Genomic DNA, 21,215 nt, shown 5'->3' with positions numbered 1-21,215 from the left:
TACACGGCATCCTTAATCGGGTTTTGTAGTTATGAAACTGGCCAATCATAGCTGTTCCTCCGAAGAATGGAATGACTATGATAGGCCAGTTTCCTAACATCGATGTTATAACTTCGGCGTAAATCGATTCATGTAAACGTAGTCTATTGTAGACCCCGCATAAAGCTGATTCTACATTACGACCCCGGATCTACAATAGGGTTTTAAGCCTTAAGCCATAAGAAATGGACGAATCACAGTCGATTATTCCCCTCGGATTCGATTGTAACCCCGGATCTACAATAGGGTTTTAAGCCTTAAGCCATAAGAAATGGATGAATCATAGTCGATTATTTCCCTGGAATTCGACTATAATTGGTTAATTTCTTACGACTTAAGGCTTAAAACACCTATTGTAGATCAGGAGTAATTGGTCAATTTCTTACGGCTTAAGTCTTAAAACACCTATTGTAGATCCGGACTTAGTCGCATCGCAGCGACGCAAGCGTTGCGGTCCAATCAACGTCAGGCTAGCTCGACTCTGATTGGACTGCAACGCTTGCGACACGCTTGCGACGCTGCGATGCGACTAATGTAGAATCAGTTTAATATTGGGCCTCAAGATACAGAATCGATACTCTGGCCTTATGTTAAGCTGGTTCTACATTAGTCGCATCGCAGTGTCACAAGAGTGTCGCAAGCGTTATAGTCCAATCAGAGTTGAGCTAGCTTGACGTTGATTGGACCGCAACGCTTGCGACACGCTTGCGACGCTGCGATGCGATCAATGTAGAACCAAGGTCGTAATCAGATTACGCATTGAAGATTGAGATTGAAGATTGAAGATTAAAATTTGACCTGTGAGGACAAAGAAATTTTAGCTCCTATTGTTTTGATTGGTCAAATTTCAATCTTTCAATCTTCAATATCAATATTCAATGCGTAGTTTGATTCCGGCCTAATGTTGGATTCACACTGCAACCGATTTTCGTCGTACAACGCTCTGCATCCAATCAGATGACAGGATTCCGATAATACGAAGCAAAATTCATCGGAATCCTGTTTCGGATGCAGTGTGAATCCAGCATATGATTGACCACTGCCATGCGTTCAATTGGAAAGCGTCCAATTTTCGCGCGGTAGATAGCCGAGGTTGCCCAAATTGCGAAAAGTAGACCAATCTGACAAGCCTATCTGATCGTATTTTGTCGATGGCCGGACAAACACTTGCTGAACGATTCACGTAGTGATGAGCATCACTTCCGGTGGGAGCGTTAAGAGCGGAAGTGGAATGTCCATCAAATCCGGTATCGGCCATCTTGCCTTGGATCTTCCGCTCGCTGTCGTTGTCGTGTAACGAACAATTTTTGTGTTAATCTGGGTCGTAGTTCGCTCTGATTTCGAGCGCTTGTCGTCTGTACGTTATAGCTTGTAGCCGATAGCTCAGTACCAAGAACCGTCCATAATTCACGTATCTCTCTTCTCTTGTCCGCAAGCAGCGTGAAACTTTGTGGTCTGCTAATGCGTGGCGTTTCAGAGAGCTCCCCGACTCGCGTAATGGCGGAGGATTTGGATGTCGAGGCGATGCTGGAGGCGCCGTACAAGAAAGGGGTAAGCCTTGCTTTTCTGTTAACTTTATATCGATTTCATTTTTTTACTTTCCTTTTTTTTTCTCTATCTCTTTCTCTCATTTGATCTCTGGATCGCCGCCGTTTCCGTCTCGTTCACGCTCGTGCTTCGCATTGTAAGTACTGGATGGCGAGAACGTGTCTCCTTTTCTCTCTTTTTTTATTTATTTTTTTTTTAAATATTTGCACTCGCCGCCGTATGAGAGAAAGGGAACTTACCACTCCTCCATCCCGCTATCTCTCTCGCTCTATTTTTTTTATATATTCTCTTTCTCTGTGTGTGATATATGGATAGTTTTATATATAAGTATATATATGTAGACAAAGTACGCCCTTGTCTCTGATATATCAACTATTGATCAACACCTCCGTTTTCTGTACTTATAGATGGTACGTTACATGTACCCTCGCGCTCATAGGATGTGCGCCAGCGAGTTCCTTGCACATGAAACTACGAGGTATTACGAAACAGCAATCATCTAACATCATTCTCTACTTTTTTTTCCTGTCTCTTTCCTTCTTTCTAGTCGCTCCGTTTTTTTTAATATATTTTTTTATATTTTTTTCTTACAAAGGTATAAGGTTTCATAAGATTAAAATGGAGATTATACGCGTCACTGTCATGGTGGTACACTGTCAAATGGTGGCGATTCCGACAGTGATAATGATAACTCATGGTAATCCATGGGAAGCTTCATGCTGTTTGTGCACGTGGTAACAACATCAGTACTGTTAGAAAAGAGTCCCTGGAGATCTTTGTGCCAAAAGCTTACGCGAATAAAAGTTGAATGAATGTGCAAATGAATGAACGAATGCAAGAGTGTGTGATCGAAAATTTGCCAAAGCATACGTACCGAAGGATCTTTGGTCCTAGGCATGAATTTTGGTACTTGTGGGTCTAAGAATCTATCTCGAGCATATAGGGATTCATGAATTTGTGAACTCGTGGATTTAAGCGTACCATGTGAGTCAAAAATGGATATATACGATATAAAGTTGATCTGGTAAAATGCTTGCACTTATTGGATAAATGAAATTATTCTTGCATTTTTTGATGCAATATAATATCTACTCCTTGAATAATGTAATGTTTTAATAAGATAAAATTTATCTTTAAGACATGTTACATAAGAAGTAGAAGCATACTTCATGTTTAATAACACTGATAATATTCGGATAATATTTGAAAATTAATATTTGATAATATTTTACAAAATTTTTTTTCTATTCTAAAGCAATCTAAGTATATCTTGATTTTTTATGTTCAATAAATTGTTGTAACTATTTATCTTATTTTTACATAATTATTTTATGTAAGAATTAAATATTTAATTAATACATTCTCAGACACAAGTAGAGCTTGTTAAGTAAACTTTGCTGTGATTTATAAGTTTAAAATATTTGCAATGTTACTTTTGTTTATTTTCACTAATTCACTGTTATATTACTTATTGCTTGAACACTTCTCTCCATTTATACAAAATCTAAAGTATTTGTTTTTATTGCAAAGCTTTAAATGCAAGTATGATCACATCAAAATATTATCATTGCCAGATGTTTTGCTAGGAAAAACGCGTTTTACTTGTGACGAACGAGCTCATTTTACAAAATATCTAAACCTTGCCTATTGTTTTTGTACAATTTGTAATGATAGCAATTTCCCTTCTAGGTAGTGACATCATCAGGTATCACGACACTTAATTGCAGTGCGACAGAAGACACGTCAGGCTTCCGAAATTCTTACCTTGCTCTTAGCGTATTGTTCTCTATTAAATTTGATGTTCCCAAATTGTTTACAAAGTGCGTATCCATGCCATTTTATTAATCAGTTCTAAATGTAGCTTGGATATGAGTTATATGTATCTATGTCTACACGTAGAAAACTTCAATTTTTTACAATACAATATGCGTAAACAAATGATAAATATTCAATGCGCAGTAATTTAATAATAATGTACTGAAAGTTTTCATGTAATGGTATTATGTATCTATATGTTATTTTTTGTAAAACCGGTTTATCTCTTAGAAATCGGATAGGAACTTTGTAAACATCCTGTTTTATGTTTCGAGTTTGCAAATGATCACGTAAAAGTATAATAAATTGGTTCGCAAAATAAGATATTTAAATTCATTTAAGAAAATGTTTCAAGAATTTGCTTTTGTTCTCCATCAGAATACTTTGTGTGCGTTCAGGGAGATGCTATTAACATGTGTCATTCTATCCTTGTTTTATGTTCAATAAACGATGGAGATAGAATGATCCAAATAGCGTTAATAGCCGAATACAAAGAGTCTCCGAACGTAGTCTTTGTATTCTAGATAAAATTTAAATTTTAATTAAATGAATCATTGTTGAATGAATCGGAATTGTAAAAGAAAAAAATATTCATTGCTTGTACTCTGTTATGTATTAAATTGTCCTTGAATTGTGTGCGATGCACATTGCATTATAACAATAATGAAAGAAACATTTTCTGGACTCGGCCGGATCGCGGATCTGTGCGGGTCATGCAGAATGCTTATGGGTCAATCTTTTGTCCATGTCAGAAGGGAGGGGGGAAAAGAACGGTGGTGTAAAACGACCCCTGATTAACGAGAGACACACTCCCTAATCAGCAAGTACGCGCTGGTAATCGTAGGCTAGCGATTAGGAGTGCTCGCTCGCGTCTCTCGCGTTTACAACCTTTTTAAAATCGTGCTGTCTTTGATGAGGGCTCTCTTTTGCAGAAGAAAAAGGATGTGTGGTTGGCCATTGGTAGTTTAAACACCAAGGCATGCTCAACCCAAGATTGCAATGCTTTCCTAATACCCGATAAAGCGATTGGTAAGTTTGAGCCAGGTGCATGCGACTGTGTCGCATCGCTATGCTCGCCCCGTCTGTCTTTCTCTTTCTCTTTTTTACACACGCTCTCTCTCACGCTCGCTCTCTCTTCTCTTCTTGTACCTTCCCCTCCCTCAGCGCTCTCGGAGACCCATAGAGTTCCGGAAATAAAACGAACAGAAAAGATGAGAAAGAGCACGAGAATTGACGCCGACGTCTGTCTCTGTCATCCAGCATCAAAAAAAAAAAAGCATTGCTTTTCCGCAGCAAGGGAAGGTTGCTATCGTAGTACTGACAGGCGATACGAAAAAGAAAACATTATCTCGTAATTCTCGTTGAATTTGACATTTGACAAGAAAACAAAAAATATAAATGAGAAAATATAAAGATATATATAATGTTATTGTTATATTTATACATATTTATAGTGAAAAGACTGTCATTATGAAATTTACTAACGTTTTACGATTTGCTTTTTGTCCCCTTGTTCGCGCGTCCCTGCCACATCGGCTGGCTGGCATGGCATTCAACTGTTTGCTGTTCGTAGGAGCAGGACTCCTCTTCCAAAGACAAGTCCTCCAAGGAGAATGGGTCTAGTCGCAAATCATCTGGGTGAGTAGAAACTTTTTTGGATTACTTGGCTATATTAAAAATTAAGTGGAGATGAGGATTTAATTGCACCATCCTTGTATCTAACTTTGAAGCTAAGAAAGATTAGGTGACCCTACGTCCCGCATTAAAATTTACTCGAATTTGGAGGTCTTGCTAAAAGACGTCGACTTGCTATTATTTCACTTTTATTTTCTCGTGTTGGAGATTTTACTTGGGTCACTTTTAAAATGAACGGTTTTGTACGAATCAGTACATCTGAATCACAGCATTGAATATATAACGCGTTAATGATAAAGGGTCAATGATAATAGAATAATATTAATTAAGAATAAAAGAACTTTAGTTTTCTAACTTATTTGAAAATTTATTTAAATGAAGAACACGAAAAAATTTAGGCTGTGAAAAATCATTTTACTCAATTTTTTTGTATTTTTCTGCGTGTACTTTGTTGCAACGCGGAATAATTGTTACGGCTGCATAGGTTGTTGAAATTTTCGAAAAGTTCATTGTGACTATTATTTGAGTATTATGTCAGCATGTCGTTAATCCCTATACACCGTCAATACACTTGTCGATTCAAGTTAAAGTAAAAAAAAGAAAAGGCTATATTGTTATTTCCCGCAACACCTTGTGATGTCATATCTTTACGCCATAATTGAAGCAGCATTAGACCCTTGCCTAATAGACCCATCTGAAGATTTATTCTCTTTGTTATAGACCCCATACAATTAGTAAATGCCGGTTAATTTCATAATTCCAAAGGTTAAACCCGATGATGGTAAGTATATAGGAAGAATATCTGTATTACAGATTTTCCTTTCGCGAAATCGATATGTATCCTTATAGCTCTAAATAAAAAAGATGAAATAAAATTTTATAAAATTACAAAGTTGCATTATGCTATCTTAATAATCGAGTTATAGAAAACTCGATATTAAAAAAATGACAAAAAGATTCGATAATGTAACTTTCTTTTTATAATTGAATCAAATGTAGAACTAAGAATGCATTTTCCAGCATCTCAATGTACTCGTTATTATTTTACACATTCATTTAAATTATTTTTTTATTAAAAAAATGTATTTTCTTTAACCGAAGTATTCTAGCCATATCCCATACATATAATATAATTCTATAATTATTATAAAACATCGACGCGGATGTTAGAGTTCATTAAAGCATTTTGTAGGAATTTCCAACAGAATAATTTAAACCTTCGATCTTGATAATTTTACATTTTTAGTGTTTTTTTTTTTAAGACTTAAACGTTTTAGCTTTAAAAGGAAACCATTCCTTTTCATTTAATATAAGCTGAGTACATTTAAAATATACTTTTAATACACTACATATGTAAAAATATATATACATATATGAAATAGCGATTTCATATACGCGTGGCTACCTTGATTTCCATCTTAATACTTAAAGGTTCACTTTGAATATTTAAAGGAATTTGATTTATTTCGAGCGAACCTTTTTAATTGAAGTATTTTTCTTTCGTAGGAAGAGCAAACATCGTTCGCGTTCACGTTCACGATCCCGAGATCGCGATCGCCGAGACAAAGATCGACGGGATCGCGAGAGAGACAGAGACCGGGACCGTGATCGGGACAGAGATCGCGATCGCGACCGCGACCGTCGGCGCAGATCCAGATCGCGCGAAAGACGGGATCGGGAAAGGGATCGTGATGGCGATCGAGACAGGGACAGGCGAGACAGAGATCGGGATAGAGACAGAAGGAGGAAGAGATCGCTGACACCGCTAACTCTACCTAGAGCCCGACCGCCATTCGGCAAAGGCCACAGTCCGTTAGGAATGTAAGTATACTTGTTTGTAAGACTTTCATATCAGTTAAATCTAATTAGTAGATTTTTTATTTTTTGTAACATTGAAATTAAATGGAGTGCTACTGCTATGTATCAAAATACTAATCTGTTCTGTGAAACTGCTATTCTCTCATATAAAATTAAAATGTTTAATTTTACTTAAATGCGTAATTTTTTTATTTAGGATTATCAAATTTTTTTTATAACAAAAACTACGTATATTTATATGAATTATAGATTTGTTTCATATATAATGAATATAAAAGCAGCAGAATAATTAAATATAAAAGTAAATTTTATGGTTATGGTATAATTCTAGAATGAAATATAAAAATAAAAATTTAATTTTTGAATCAATGGAGTATATTAAGATAAATTGTACATTAAAATTTATATAATCGCTTAGGAATTAAACAATACAAGACATTGATTTTTGTTTTCTTATCTATAATCATATCTCTTCAAATGCATAATTGACTAGACCCAGTCATGGAATTGCAATCTATGATTTTGGGGGATATATTTATGCTAGATCAATGTGAATATTAAATTCGGTTTTGTTACTATTGCATTTAGTAACAGAAATTAATGTGCAACAATATCAAACTTAGAAATTAGAATTAAAAAAAAATTGTAATATATACTCTGTCTTTTTAATATTTGCTGATTGTAACATTTGTCTTTAGAAACGATGAATTGACACCAGAGGAGCGAGATGCTCGGACTGTCTTTTGTATGCAGTTGAGTCAACGAATTCGTGCGCGTGATTTGGAAGAATTCTTTTCAAGCGTTGGCAAGGTTCAGGACGTCAGACTTATCACATGCAACAAAACTCGAAGATTCAAAGGTATTGCCTATGTGGAATTCAAAGATCCAGAAAGTGTGACACTTGTGAGTATATTAATTGTTATATAATTGGAGATAACGTTTCCTGAAGATTTTTATTATTTAGAAACATTTTTTACACTGAATATATTTCCTTGATTTTTATATCACTTTATAGGCTCTTGGTTTGTCTGGTCAAAAGCTTCTTGGAGTACCTATTGTAGTACAGCATACACAGGCTGAGAAGAATCGCATGGGTAATTCAATGCCAAACCTAATGCCTAAAGGACAAACAGGACCAATGCGGTTATATGTAGGATCTTTACATTTCAATATCACTGAGGATATGCTTCGTGGAATTTTTGAACCATTTGGAAAGATTGATAACATACAGTTGATTATGGATCCTGAAACAGGACGCAGCAAGGGTTATGGTTTCTTGACTGTAAGCTTTTATAGCATTATACATAAATGTTTCTCGTTAAATATATGCATCAAAATACTTACTTATATAATAATTGAATTAAGTTATTATAATTAGTTAATTAGTTGATATCTTTAAGATCGTTATATTTGCATGAAACTCAAGATCATAATTTTTTCAGTTCAGAAATGCAGACGATGCAAAGAAAGCATTGGAACAACTGAATGGATTCGAGCTCGCTGGTAGACCTATGAAGGTTGGGAATGTAACGGAACGAACTGATCTGATTCAAGGACCTTCTCTACTCGATACTGATGAGTTAGATCGTAGTGGAATTGACCTCGGAGCAACTGGAAGGTACGTAAAGTAATAACAAGCAAAATCCATAAAAGGAAAAAATAAAACTAAGGTCACACTTCATTAAAAAATGTGTACGATATTATTTTTGCAGATTACAATTGATGTTCAAATTGGCGGAAGGTACTGGTCTGGAAATTCCTCCCGCTGCAGCGAACGCTTTAAATATGGCACCAGTGATGGCGCAGCCGCAACCACCACCTCAAGCCGCGCCCCCCATTGCGACACAGTGTTTCATGTTATCGAACATGTTTGATCCGCAAAAGTAAGTCACATATTTCCTTATATCGAATACTTTCTTTGTATGTTGCATATTTGTAGACCTAGTGTCACGTGTACCATACTTTCACTAGGGGGAATATACAGGGTGTTTCCAAATTAAATGGCAAAACTTCGGGAGCGTGTAGAGGAGTAAAAAACTAAGAAAAAAAGTCCTATAGACATATGCTCGTTTTTGCTCCGTTTCAGAGAAATCGAAAAAAAATGTTTACATTTCTTGCCATATCTAGCACCGACATATTTGATTACATTTTCCACTTTCTGTTATGAATTTGTCAGTCGCTCTTTGAAAGCCTTTAACAGTAGATGAATTTTGTCTTTTGCAATATGCCGCGTACGTATTCTAATAGTGAATATGCTGATATGGTTTTTGTATACGGTTTCTGCAACGGTAATGCTTTAAAGGCGGTGCGAGAATATGCACGACGATTTCCAAACAGAAGAGTGCCAAACCGAAGAGTGTTTATGTTGACATTTAATAGATTGCGAGAGACTGGAACATTTTCAATTCGACAAGAAAACAACCGATTTCAAGCAGCGTTACGAAGAGATTTGCAGGCAGGGAATCGTATTTTACAACATTTTGACAATCATCCTGAGACCAGCGTTCGGAATGCGTCGGCTGTATTGGGAGTGTCACCACAAACAATTTGGCGAACTGTAAAAGGAGATAATCGCTATCCCTACCACATTCAAAAAGTGCAAAATTTATTACCTCAAGATCATTGGAACAGATTGAACTTTTGTAACTGGTACCTTCAGACATGCCACAATGATATTTTATTTCCATCTAAAATAATGTGGTCAGATGAGGCAACATTTACCAGAGGTGGAATAATTAATCAAAGGAATTATCATATATGGGCTCATCAAAATCCCAGGTCTGTTAGAGAATACAAATTTCAGCAAGAGTTTTCTGTTAATGTCTGGCTTGGAATTTGGAACGACGTTTTAGTGGGACCGTTTTTTTTACCTGCAAGATTAAATGGGGACCGTTTTCTAAATTTCTTGGAGAATGAATTTTCTGACTATTTAGAAAACATCCCATTACAACAACGTACTGAAATGTGGTTTCAATTAGATGGATGCCCTGCTCATTACAGCAGAGTCGCTAGAACCTGGTTAGATAGAAAATTCCCACAACGATGGATTGGACGTGGAGGAGCAGTACATTGGGCAACTCGTTCGCCCGACTTAACGCCATTAGATTTCTATGCATGGGGTACTCTGAAGCAAGAAGTTTATTCTTCGCCTATTCAATCAGAGCAACATTTGAGAAATCGTATCGTAGCTGCAGCGAACAGAATATCGCAAGAACAGTGCCTGGCTGCTACAAGAGCCGTGTTTGACAGATGCAATGCTTGTATTGCTGCAAGAGGTGCACATTTCGAACAAAATCTTCATTAAAAAGTTTATAAATAAAATAATTAAAATAATAAATTAAATATATTTTTTTCTTTTTTCGTGATTTCCTGCGAAACAAAGCAAAAACGAGCATATGTCTATAGGACTTTTTTTCTTAGTTTTTTACTCCTCTACACGCTCCCGAAGTTTTGCCATTTAATTTGGAAACACCCTGTATATGCTAAATAAAAAATGTTATCATAATTGATTTATAGCATATATGCAGTGATATGCAAAACTAATGATAACATGATAAACTTATTATAAAAGCATCTTTTAAAGCAATAGTCTAATTATATTACAGATGTACGACTCAAGGTTTTTTTATGTTGAATTTAATCAAATTTCATTTCTTTGTTTGAATCCGCATTTGAACCGAATCGAAAAAATTTATATAGATCAAATCGAATCATTGGAATTAAAAATTAAAAATGAATTAACAATTATTATAAATACTAGGGATGCACCGGATATCTGAAAAGTATCCGGTATCTGGTATTATCCGACACTTACTATCCGATCGGATAGCCGATATCATTAGTATCCGGGAATATATCCGGTTGAAATTTTATATCATTAAATTTTTTCCGAAAAATGTTGGATATCCGATGTTACATTCTGTCCGGTATCCGGTAATTTTACGATTTGGTGCATCCCTAATACCATTTCGTAAGATGCTGAAAAGCAATGATTACGTGATTTAAATTGACACTTAGCGTTTGACTCTTAGTGTTCGAATAAATCCAATTTTCAGCATCATGCTAAGCATCAAATTAAAACTATGTAATTACGCTGCTTTTCAGCGTCTTATGAAATGATATCTTCAATGTTCAGCTATGAAGAATAGACTTAATAAGATAACATCTCTTACTTCAATAATATAGCTGTCCTGTTTTAGGACAGTTATTAGTGGTATATATGATTTTAAATATGTGATTCATATTTTCGACTCTTTTAAATTTGAAATTTTTGGATAGTTTGGATTTGAAACGTTGAGATTCAAATCCGAATCGAATCTTATTTGATTCGATTCGATTCATATTCGAATAGTTCGCATATCTCTATTAATTATCATATATCAATCTTATTAATCAAACAATTTAAGAATTATATAAGTTCTAATAATATTTAAATGAAAAAGCCATTTAATTAATCAATTGTAATATATAATAAATCACATTCCGCAAGAATATCCTGCGTCGACTCTTAAAGGTTTTTTAATTTAAATCTTATTATAATTAATTAAAAAATATTGTTCGTAGATTAAAAAAAAATTTCTTACAATTATAATGGAAATAAATCAGAAATTGTAATTTATGACGTTTTTGTTTTCAGTGAGACGAATCCTAATTGGGCAAAAGAGATCCGCGATGATGTGATCGAGGAATGTAACAAGCATGGCGGCGTTCTGCACGTATACGTGGACCAAGCATCACCACAGGGCAACGTTTATGTAAAGTGTCCGTCAATCGCGACTGCCGTGGCGGCTGTGAACTCGCTGCACGGTCGATGGTTCGCCGGCCGCGTTATAACCGCAGCTTATGTGCCGGTAGTGAATTATCACTCGTTATTTCCTGATGCAATGACCGCGTTACAATTATTGGTGCCGAGCGCGCCACGAAGAGGAATGTGATGACCTTGAATGAGCAAGCGAGCGAGCGAGCAACAATCGTTTACTAATGTGTAAAATCCTTGCATAGTATTGCATTCTTCTTTCTTATGTACTCTTGTTGCTGCCTGGTGGAATCGCATTTTTAATCCGTTAATAAGAAAGGATGCACCCTGAACAACGATTGTATGTTGTCACTTGTGTCACGTTTCATGAATTCATTATAATATTGTAAACGTACGAAGTTTGATTCGTTTTGTAGCAAATGTATCGTTCGCATGAGTTTTGATGGTATCAAAATTTGTGATTGTACGAATTTGTTTGACATCTTGCATTTGGCTGTTCAGACACATGTGAATTAAAGAATTTATAGACCCCAAAATATTTGATTTTTAAGTCACGTTGTATATATATTTATATTATTTCATATTTTTTTATTTAGTTTCTCCTTGTACGAAGTAATGTAATATGAAGCAAATACTGATTGTTCTGATTTATTTTTTTGTATATTATAAAAAAAAAATACAAAATTAATGTCTTTTTTTTTTGGAAAGAGGGGCAAGAATTTGAAATCGGTTTTTTCTTCGCTAAAAAATCTGTTTGAAGATATATCGCGAAATGGTGACTAAAAGGCACAAGAAAATTAAATTAGATTGTATTAACAATCAATAAAATAACTTTGTTTTTATATGGGAACAATCGTGTTTGTTTTTTTAGTTGCAGACACCTGAGTGTTCATTGACGCGGCGCAATGTTTCGCAATTTTATGTATATCAATGTGTTATGTTCACAATTAAAATAGCGTAACGTATTTTTGAATGTTTTGATGAGATATTCAGTCGATCGTTCATAATAGTCACTTTGAATGAAGAAGGGGAAAAAAGCCTTAATCCTTTCATTCCTAATCTAGTTCACGTATTAAGTTTATAATATATGAGACACGCCTAAATATTAAAGAATAAAAATATCTTGTCGATTTTATCGCCTAATTAATTTTATCTAATTTCTATTACAACTTTTTTGTTTATATCCTTCTTGACTTATATTTACAACTTTAATAATATTAAATTGAAAGAAAAATATTTCTAATTTGAATCTTTCTATTTTCGGCTTATTTAAGAGTATAAAAAATAATTCCCATAATTATGTGCTATCATATGCTTATATTTAGGAAAGAAAGGATTAAGGTATGTTTGTAATGGTTACAACTTAGAGAATTACTTTAGATACACTTTAGATTTGTTACATTTATACGGAAGCAGAAGCAAAGTGTGTGATAAAAAGGAGGTCTGCAGGTATTAGAAATTTTCTACTCGAGTAGTTATTTCGCGATAAAGTACTCTTCTACAATTTACATGATATTGCATTAGAATAAGACACGATTAGCATTTTAACAAACAATAAATGCAGTTGTGTTATGTGATCAACATATATAAAATATGTAATTCTCACACTATATAAAATTTTACTCTCTTCAACCAATAAAATGCAATAAAATTTTTAGTGTCGAGATATTATATACCAGTTATTGCACCGAAAAATGGACCAAAATAGATAAATTTCATTTTTGAAACTGTAGGTAAATCTCACTGGGTGCTCTTACGTTAAAAGAACCTGAGGTCGAAGTGAACACCTAATTAAGTTAATGCAGCATAAAATAAAATGATTGATTAAAAAATAAAAGTATAAAAATTTTGCATAAACATTCTTATATTTGTGTTTATATAATTATGCTTATATATTTCAAATTACTAAACAATTGCGTTGAAATAAGATTATTTAATTCGCAAAATGCAGTTACAAAAATTTTATTTACTACACTATTATAATATTTATTATAATATTATAATTGGTTATTGAATAATTTATGATATATCCTTGTTTTTTCTCAATTAAATTAGATAAAATGAGAAAATTGTTTATAGATTTTACAAGCTTGCAATTTAGAATAACTATGAAAGTTAAATAATCATCATTATTATAAGTCTATACAAAGTGTTTCATGTAAAGCAATATAACAATCACAATTTTCAAATCTTACGATAGAAAAGAAAAATATATATATATAAAAAACAGATAATTCAATCAATAAATATCTATAAAAGTAGAATAATTTTTTCTCTCTATTTTCTACGTATACTATTAGATTTCTTTTTATGTGAAACGCTTTGTAACTTGGAGGAGTTCAGCTATAGATTATAGAATTTTTATTCGTCACGTAACTGTAGATCGATAAAAAGGTAAATACAAAAATTTCGATTATTCTCTTTAAGTAGAAGATACGAGAAACGATTTTGCATATTAAGATAGAAAATTTGTGGTTCAAATTTGAAATTCTTCATTATCTGCAGACCTTTACGACCCGAGCCGTCGAAGAAGGTAACAATTAATCTGTATATAAGTTTTGTAAATTAACTCTATAGTTGTAGACATAAGTGACGTCATTTTTCTGTATTATTGAAATATGATGTATACTTTGATGACCATAAATGAAATAATGTGCACTTGAAAGATTTGTTTTAAACTATAAAAACTTGGTTTGCGCATTTCTGGTATAATATATTTCTTTTCATCAATAATAGTATCTCTTATGATTTGTTTCGTATCTTGGAACAACTTTTTATTTGTTAATTGATATTAGTCAACTGAACAAAGTTACAAAATTACGTAAATGTATTTATTGCGGAAATGTAATTATTTTATTATTTTTCTATTTCTCAGGATTATATGATTTTCTGACATTACAATTTTATATACAATATATATATGTATATATTGATATATACATATATAATATATATAACACACGATAAAAGAAGTAATCTAAATATTGTAATGAAATTTTCTTTTTATAAAACTGCAGATATTTGATATACAGTATAAATTAATCTGGCAATATACGAAAACATATTCATTTTTAAATAATGAAAGACGGAATAAATTCAGACATTGTAGAATTACTTCAAATCTCGAAATAGCGCTTAAAAATAATAAATTTCATGATACGAGAAGAGAAATTTACGTAAACACTTGCGACTACAAACACTTTTGTTTGTGTATTTTCTCACATATGTGAATGTAGATAAATTTAATCACTACATATTTAATTATATACGAGATACATTAGAGGTACCATTTAGCAATTTTCACAATTTATTATCCTTTCAATTTTAAATCAGCGCATAAAGATATATGATCACTGGGAAACACCACAGACGGCAAACCTGTGTGAAGAGTAAGCTCTTCCTTACTGGGCATCGGAACCACTTGTTCCACTTCAAACTTGTCTCTCTCATAAAATATGTAGTCTAGACAGGCAGAGAATTCCGGCGTATAGTTTGTATATTCCGGCATACCGCAAGCGCTAGACATGCAAAGCTCCTGCGTTAAGGATATGTTTTTTATAGCTTCCTCGGCATCTGAAAAAAACCACAATTTTTCTTCTCATTTCACGAGACGTACTCATTTTGGTCGCATCACGTTAAATAATAAAATAAAGCAGGCAACAAAATTAGAAAGAAACAAGCTTTCATAAACTGATAATAAACTGAAGAAAATCACTCACTACTTTTCCAGTCTTCACAGGTTTCCGAAACATAATTCTTCGTTATCAATTGATAAATGCCACATTCCGGCACACTGTTAAAGTCTCCGCAAAATATCACGCTCACGTTACATTCGGGATTCTGTCAACGTACGCAATTGTTAATAAATTGTAATATAAGTAATACAGAGACTTTTTATAAGATGATTTGCGAAAGTGTCAAAATATTTTTAAATATTTTTTTGGAGATATCTATAAATGTAAAAAGTTTTTGTTGGAGAAAGTATCTACCTCTTCTCGTATCCTTTTCGCGACATCGTGTAGGTATGTAATTGCATAATATCCTTGCAACAAACGTATATGATCCGCATCAGGTTTAAAGTATAAATGCGTGTTGCCGATGATCAAGATTTCAGATCGGTTCTCTTTCGATCGTAACGTCGTTACCTAAATCATTGTTAACGTTTATTCAATGAGTATAACATAATATCTACTTAAAATGCTAATTATATCATACGCAATTACCTGAATGGTTGTATTTCTACTCAAAAATCTCTCCTTCGTTTTGTCATTGTCGATTTTAGACCAGATGGCAGCAAATTTAGATAAATCAACGTTTTGAGCCATTATGCTGCGTACAAATCCTAATTTTTCGAATCTATCTTGATTGAAAAATGTAGCGAGTCCTTCATTAACTTCATTCTTCGTAACGAACACACCATCGTAATTCAGCATATACAGGGAAGGCAATAAATCACATTCGAATATATTTTTATCTACCTCTTGCAAGCAAATTATATCACTATTAAAACCTACAATAAAATCATCGATATTAAAATTACGAAAATGATTATAAATTGTTGCTATTGCTTCATTCGATAATCTAATAACATTCTGTTTTAATGTTTAAAAATTTCGGAAATTTTTTTGAACAATATTTAATTATTAATATAAATTTAATTATTTATTTTATTATTATCAAATAAATCATATACATTATATTTATCACTCACCTATTATTTCTTTAAGTATCAACTGCTTTCTGTAATCCATATCTAACGCATACTGTGGACAGTATGGGAATAATACATCTTTAGAAAAATCAGTATCGGCATATGTATCTGCCAATATATTATAACTTATTACTCTGAAACTTTTTTTCCTTGTTTAATATACAGTTTGCAAGTAAAACACATTTAGTATACGTCATATTAATAAATATTATATTATATATAATAAAGATCCTTCCAATACTTTATTCTTTCAAATTTATCATCTTTATGAGTACCGTACCTCCTACCCGATAATTTATGTTTCGTAAACTGATGTCGAGTATCGAAAGGACATTCTCCAGGACCGGCTTCCACGACATTTTTTGACTGTATCTCCATCCTAGAACCTGAATCTGAGTCATTCCGAGGTTCACAGCTAATTTTCAAATGGCAACCAATATCAGTCACGCTGGGTACATATAGATATCCATTGCCTACATGTGTCCACGAGTTTGGTTTGTTAATAGGATCATTTCTATACCAGTCAAATATCGATCGCTTCGTGTCAGTATACAGTGACTCAAACTTGGATGGATAAGTCAGAAAACCTGCCAATATGCACGATGGTAACGAAATTTTGGTGATATAAGGTGCATTTCGTTTCACTAAGAAGGTCTTCTCGAAAATGACCAGTTTTATTTCTGCAGAATCCTGTAAAAGGCTTTCACACAATGTATCACCATCCACTTCGACATCATTTCTGAGAAGCATGATCTTTCCAGTATTCACATTGTCTTTTGTCAAATCAGATACCTCATAAGCAGTATTTTTTTTCTTTCTTTTTTCTATCTAAAGAAAAAAATTTTTATTTCTCTCTTAGATATTTTTTATTTTAAAGTTTGTCTGTAGAATATTAATTCTTCAGATTTCAATATCTAATTTGTTCACAATTTATATAAAAAATTCTATTTTGTATTTTAATTTTTTTTAGAAAAATTCTTTTTTTTGTAGTATATACTTATAGTTATTATACATTAAAAATAATACAATATAAAATGTAACGATAAATGGAAATCTAATAACAAGGAAAAGGAAAAAAAGACAAAAAGGAAACTCACCTTTTTGTTTACAATCTTACAAACGTTTGTGTCGACCCTTTTGAGGAAATTGCTCACACTCTCCGTGGTCTGTCTGGAAAAGTTGAACTGACGGTCGATCTTCATTATCTCATCCACATAGCGAAACGAGATGTCAAACATATCGTTGCCTTTATCGTAGCGGAGAAATGCCTCGTTCATCTTTAGTATCCGTTTCGCTTGAAAGTGCTTACTGCGATACGACGTAAGGATCGGTGAAATTAGGTGAATTCTGTGCATAAGCAATTTAGCCGCGAATGTATTTCGCATTATAATCAATTGTGATTCATTCAGCTCGGAAATATCTGGCCGTATCGACCTCCTATTTACTGTTTGGAGACGTGAGCCATAAATTAAGAAGCTCGGAAATATCGTACAGATTTTTAGGTTAGAAAATTAGACACTAAAAAAATATTTTAAATTAAATAAAATTATTTTAAAAAATCGTTACAAATCAGAGCGTGCGTAAAGTAGCTCTGTTCAGGAAAATGTATTTGAGGTTATAAATACCTTCGCAGTGTTCTACACGTGCGATAATCATGTAGGTAGAGTTAACGTAACTTCGAGGAAGATACTCCGCCGTTACGTTTCGGACATTTCGAAGCAAGTTTTGAGGCTTATCGACGACATGGTAATCAGCTGTATCGACCGGTATTACAAGTTTTGTATCGATAGATGTAAAGATTATGTTAATTTTGTAGGTTAGATGGCGCCATAAGCATCATTATTGGTAGATTTTCTGGTCTGGATAATAACAATAAAAAAATAATATCGAGAGCTCTACATTATTGTTAGATTTTTCAATTCTAATTTTTTTTAGTTCTAAATTTTTTGTTAATATTATCTTTCATAAACTCTTTTCTCTGACAGAATAGGAAGAATAAATCTGATGTTTAAACTGTTTCTTTTTTATAAAAAAAAGGATTTTTCTTAAAGTATAAATTTAAAAAGTTATGTTTATGACAAAAGAAATTAAAAAATTGCAAAAATGTTACCAGCGCGCCATGGAATTTTAAAAATTAAACACTAGAATGTCTCTGTTTCTGATACGATTGGATTATATTTAGAATACCAGTTCTTATCAAAGTACATTTTATCAGTACATTATATGTTAATGTATTTTCTATTAATTAAGAAAACTGATGCTGCAGAATGTTAAATTTTACTTTTCTATATTTATATTTTAATAAAAAAATGTTGAGTCTGTATGATCGATTACTAATACTTAATAGTGTTTATTTTATCGATAGATAAAATAAAAGAAGAGCTATAAAGAATCTTCTGTACTTATAAATAAAAAGGAAGAATAAGAGTAATAATATTACAGATTTAAATTTAATTAAATTGCGAAAGAGATGTGAAAAGAAAAAAAGATATAAAAATTTAATAGAGCTTTGTGCCAAGTTACATTAACAAATCTTTAACTTTTTGTTTCAGAATATTTTTATTTTTTCAAGAAATTGTATATATATATATCTATATATATGTATATATATATAATTCCGAAGAAATTATATTCTAAATTTAATTTTAATTTTATATGTCAAGTGAGAGATAATATATGTAATTTATTTATTTGTTTCTTAATTTTTTTCCTTGTATTTTTCTCCTTTTGTATCTTGGCTATTCTCTAATTGCGTTTTTTCACGCTCTTTCGATTTTGCTTCCGCATTTTTTTCTGATTTTGTTTCTTCACGTTCTTCTGATTTTGCATCTGCATATTTTTCCGATTTTGTTTCTTCACGTTCTTCTGATTTCGTTTCTTCGCATTTTTCTGATTTAGTTTCCTTATAATTTTCTGATTTCGTTTCTTCGCCTTCTTCTGATTTCGCTTCCTCGACTTGTTCTGATTTCGTTTCTTTGTATTCTGCTTGAGGATTCTCTTTCTCGGACTTTTCTGATTTTATTTCTTCACGATTCTCTGTTTTTGTTTCTTCAAGATTCTGTGACTTTGCTTCTTCACGATTCTCTGTGTTTTTTTCTTCACGATTCTGTGACTTAGTTTCTTCACAATTCTCTGATTTTGTTTCTTCACAACTCTCTGATTTTATTTCTTCACAATTCTTTGATTTTGTTTCCTCCTGTTTCTTGAATTTCATCTCTTTGCGTTTTTTAAATTTTGTATCGCTATGTTTTGCGAATATCGTCTCTTCAGTTTTAAGATTCTCGTTAGATTTCTTCTTAAACTCTTTTCTCTTTTTATCTTTCAATCTCTCTTCTCTTGTTGGATATTTAACAGTCACACATGTTGGTACTTTTCTCTTAATCATCTGTATAAACTTCTAATTTAATAATCACACCATCGATAATTTTATAATAATTATTTACCTTACGGGGTAATATTTTTTTGCTTGCAATTTTTTTAGCAGTTACAGTCTTATCCCAAGCTAGTTTTTCCTGCCACCAAATTCGTTGATATTCATTCGAGAGTAGTTGTTCTATGCGAGGTTCTTTTTCTCTATATTGCACGCAAATTGCAAGTAAAAATATTATTTATAACAGTATTACATTAATATAGTGTGTTTCATTTAATGTACGTAAAATTAAAATTAAAATTATATAAAAATCAATACAAAAATCAATACAAAAATCATACAGAATATATATAAATATAATAATAAATTGTCCATCTCATATGATTTTAAATATATTGTCTATATCATTTATATAAAAAAAAAATACGATTTCAAGTTGACAATTTTTCGATTCTTCTGGTCGCCATTATAAGTGTAATAATTATAATTCTTATACTTTTCGTAGGACGGCACGAATGCTCTCGTTGTCGTATAGCTTGAGGACACAATGTTGTCCGGTATCTTGCGCGGTACTGCAGGCGTCCATGCTTTTAAACGTAAGTCCGTTGCATTCATACGGATGACCCGAGGGTGCCTTTGATTTCTATTCTGCGTCGGTTATTAACGGTTCGCCGCGATTTCTTCTCAGATTTGGCGAGTTCTCGCGAAGGTTATCGCGGAGGACGAGCCTGACAAATGCGTGGCGAATGCCGACTGCCGAGGCCGAATAACGAAGGAGGCTCTGGAATGACTAGAATGCGTTTTTCGGTGAAATATTCGACGAGGTCACCGAGCGATTTGTCGATGCAAATAGTTAATTTCGTAATGGAAGCAAATGTAATGGAAGCAAATTTTTTTTTAACAGTGTATAGATATGATGTGTACAATCGGAGGAAACTATAAAGAGTGACTCCAAAAATCTCTCGTTTTGGGGTCCTCGATTTTGCGACTGAATTCAATTCTGTATTCAATGGTACCTTATAATGAGATTTTTTTTATTAATCACAGAAAAGTTTTAAGTTGAGGTGACAATTGTTTTCAGAGCTGGGGAGGTGGAACCAAAGTCCATTATCGAATTATCATTATATGGGTGTCCCAAAATAATCACCAAATATTTCATGGGCAGGTAGAACTGGGCGGACTAAACTGAGTCGAAAGTCCTTTATATTTTGTAATTTTCGCAATAATTAACAAGATATTAATTATTAAAAATTGTCGAAAATTAATCTTCAATAATTTTTTACTCAAATACTATTAATTATACAGAAAAACTGCAAGAGACAAAAATTGTTTATTATAGTACTCTCGATTTGCATAGATATTTTTCAAAATTTTTAGATCTTTTGAATTTATCTTTTTATGAGATACAAAACAATCATAATATTTCCAATCTTATAAACGATTAATTATCAGGGTTTCAATAAAAATTTTTTATACAGGGCAATTTATTTTAATCTTAACAGATAAATATTTTGAATAATATG

At 32.8% G+C, this 21,215-nt stretch overlaps 3 protein-coding genes across 7 annotated transcripts; 1 reads left to right on the top strand and 2 right to left on the bottom strand.

Moving 5' to 3' along the window:
* The first annotated feature begins 1,272 nt into the window (after positions 1-1,272).
* Caper (RNA-binding protein 39-like protein Caper) lies at positions 1,273-12,705 on the top strand. Of its 2 annotated transcripts, XM_018461299.1 has the most exons (9): positions 1,273-1,396; positions 1,479-1,590; positions 4,976-5,040; positions 6,544-6,858; positions 7,554-7,758; positions 7,871-8,137; positions 8,298-8,473; positions 8,568-8,738; positions 11,492-11,789. In XM_018461299.1, exons 2-9 carry the CDS (start codon positions 1,501-1,503, stop codon positions 11,787-11,789), a joined length of 1,587 nt encoding a protein of 528 aa, XP_018316801.1. In that variant the 5' UTR covers positions 1,273-1,396; positions 1,479-1,500. The 2 variants fall into 2 exon arrangements, with proteins under 2 accessions (XP_018316801.1, XP_018316802.1); XM_018461300.1 differs by lacking the exon at positions 1,273-1,396 and having other exon boundaries at positions 1,501-1,590; positions 11,492-12,705.
* Positions 12,706-14,805: 2,100 nt separating this feature from the next.
* Positions 14,806-18,083, bottom strand: LOC108731094 (2',5'-phosphodiesterase 12). 4 transcript variants are annotated; one of them, XM_018461184.1, is made up of 8 exons: positions 17,948-18,083; positions 17,420-17,840; positions 16,603-17,150; positions 16,323-16,462; positions 15,835-16,121; positions 15,601-15,756; positions 15,331-15,451; positions 14,806-15,184 (listed from the first exon to the last, which is right to left on the bottom strand). In XM_018461184.1, exons 2-8 carry the CDS (start codon positions 17,705-17,707, stop codon positions 14,922-14,924), a joined length of 1,803 nt encoding a protein of 600 aa, XP_018316686.1. In that variant the 5' UTR covers positions 17,708-17,840; positions 17,948-18,083; the 3' UTR covers positions 14,806-14,921. The 4 variants fall into 4 exon arrangements, with proteins under 4 accessions (XP_018316686.1, XP_018316688.1, XP_018316687.1 ...); XM_018461186.1 differs by having other exon boundaries at positions 16,323-16,456; XM_018461185.1 differs by having other exon boundaries at positions 17,420-17,732.
* A 937-nt stretch (positions 18,084-19,020) lies between these two features.
* On the bottom strand, positions 19,021-20,443 carry LOC108731089 (nucleolar protein 58). Its single transcript, XM_018461177.1, has 4 exons — positions 20,189-20,443; positions 19,766-19,895; positions 19,460-19,707; positions 19,021-19,339 (listed from the first exon to the last, which is right to left on the bottom strand). The coding sequence occupies exons 1-4, from the start codon at positions 20,305-20,307 to the stop codon at positions 19,021-19,023; spliced, it is 816 nt and encodes a 271-aa protein (XP_018316679.1). The 5' UTR covers positions 20,308-20,443.
* Positions 20,444-21,215: the final 772 nt, after the last annotated feature.

This window comes from Mycetomoellerius zeteki, unplaced genomic scaffold (assembly GCF_001594055.1).
Source record: "Mycetomoellerius zeteki isolate Tzet28-1 unplaced genomic scaffold, Tzet1.0 scaffold120, whole genome shotgun sequence".
Lineage (NCBI taxonomy): Eukaryota > Metazoa > Arthropoda > Insecta > Hymenoptera > Formicidae > Mycetomoellerius > Mycetomoellerius zeteki.
The sequence above is the reverse complement of the archived record's forward strand: the minus strand, read 5'-3'. Positions and strand labels throughout refer to the sequence as shown.

Bases quoted from the DNA above. Each gene is read 5' to 3' on its own strand.
- Caper (XM_018461300.1), top strand. From the start codon at position 1,501: ATGCGTGGCGTTTCAGAGAGCTCCCCGACTCGCGTAATGGCGGAGGAT. The intron at 5,041-6,543 runs GTGAGTAGAAAC...TTTCTTTCGTAG, and splicing joins TCTAGTCGCAAATCATCTGG to GAAGAGCAAACATCGTTCGC. The intron at 8,138-8,297 runs GTAAGCTTTTAT...TAATTTTTTCAG, and splicing joins AGGGTTATGGTTTCTTGACT to TTCAGAAATGCAGACGATGC.
- LOC108731094 (XM_018461184.1), bottom strand. From the start codon at position 17,707: ATGCGAAATACATTCGCGGCTAAATTGCTTATGCACAGAATTCACCTA. The intron at 16,463-16,602 runs GTACGGTACTCA...AAGGAAAAAAAG, and splicing joins CATAAATTATCGGGTAGGAG to TTTCAGAGTAATAAGTTATA. The intron at 15,452-15,600 runs GTAGATACTTTC...GTACGTTGACAG, and splicing joins CGAAAAGGATACGAGAAGAG to AATCCCGAATGTAACGTGAG.
- LOC108731089 (XM_018461177.1), bottom strand. From the start codon at position 20,307: ATGAATGCAACGGACTTACGTTTAAAAGCATGGACGCCTGCAGTACCG. The intron at 19,896-20,188 runs GTATAAGAATTA...CGTGCAATATAG, and splicing joins TTCGTGCCGTCCTACGAAAA to AGAAAAAGAACCTCGCATAG. The intron at 19,340-19,459 runs ATCAGAGAATTG...TGAAGAAATAAA, and splicing joins GAGAGTTGTGAAGAAACAAA to ATCAGAAAAGTCCGAGAAAG.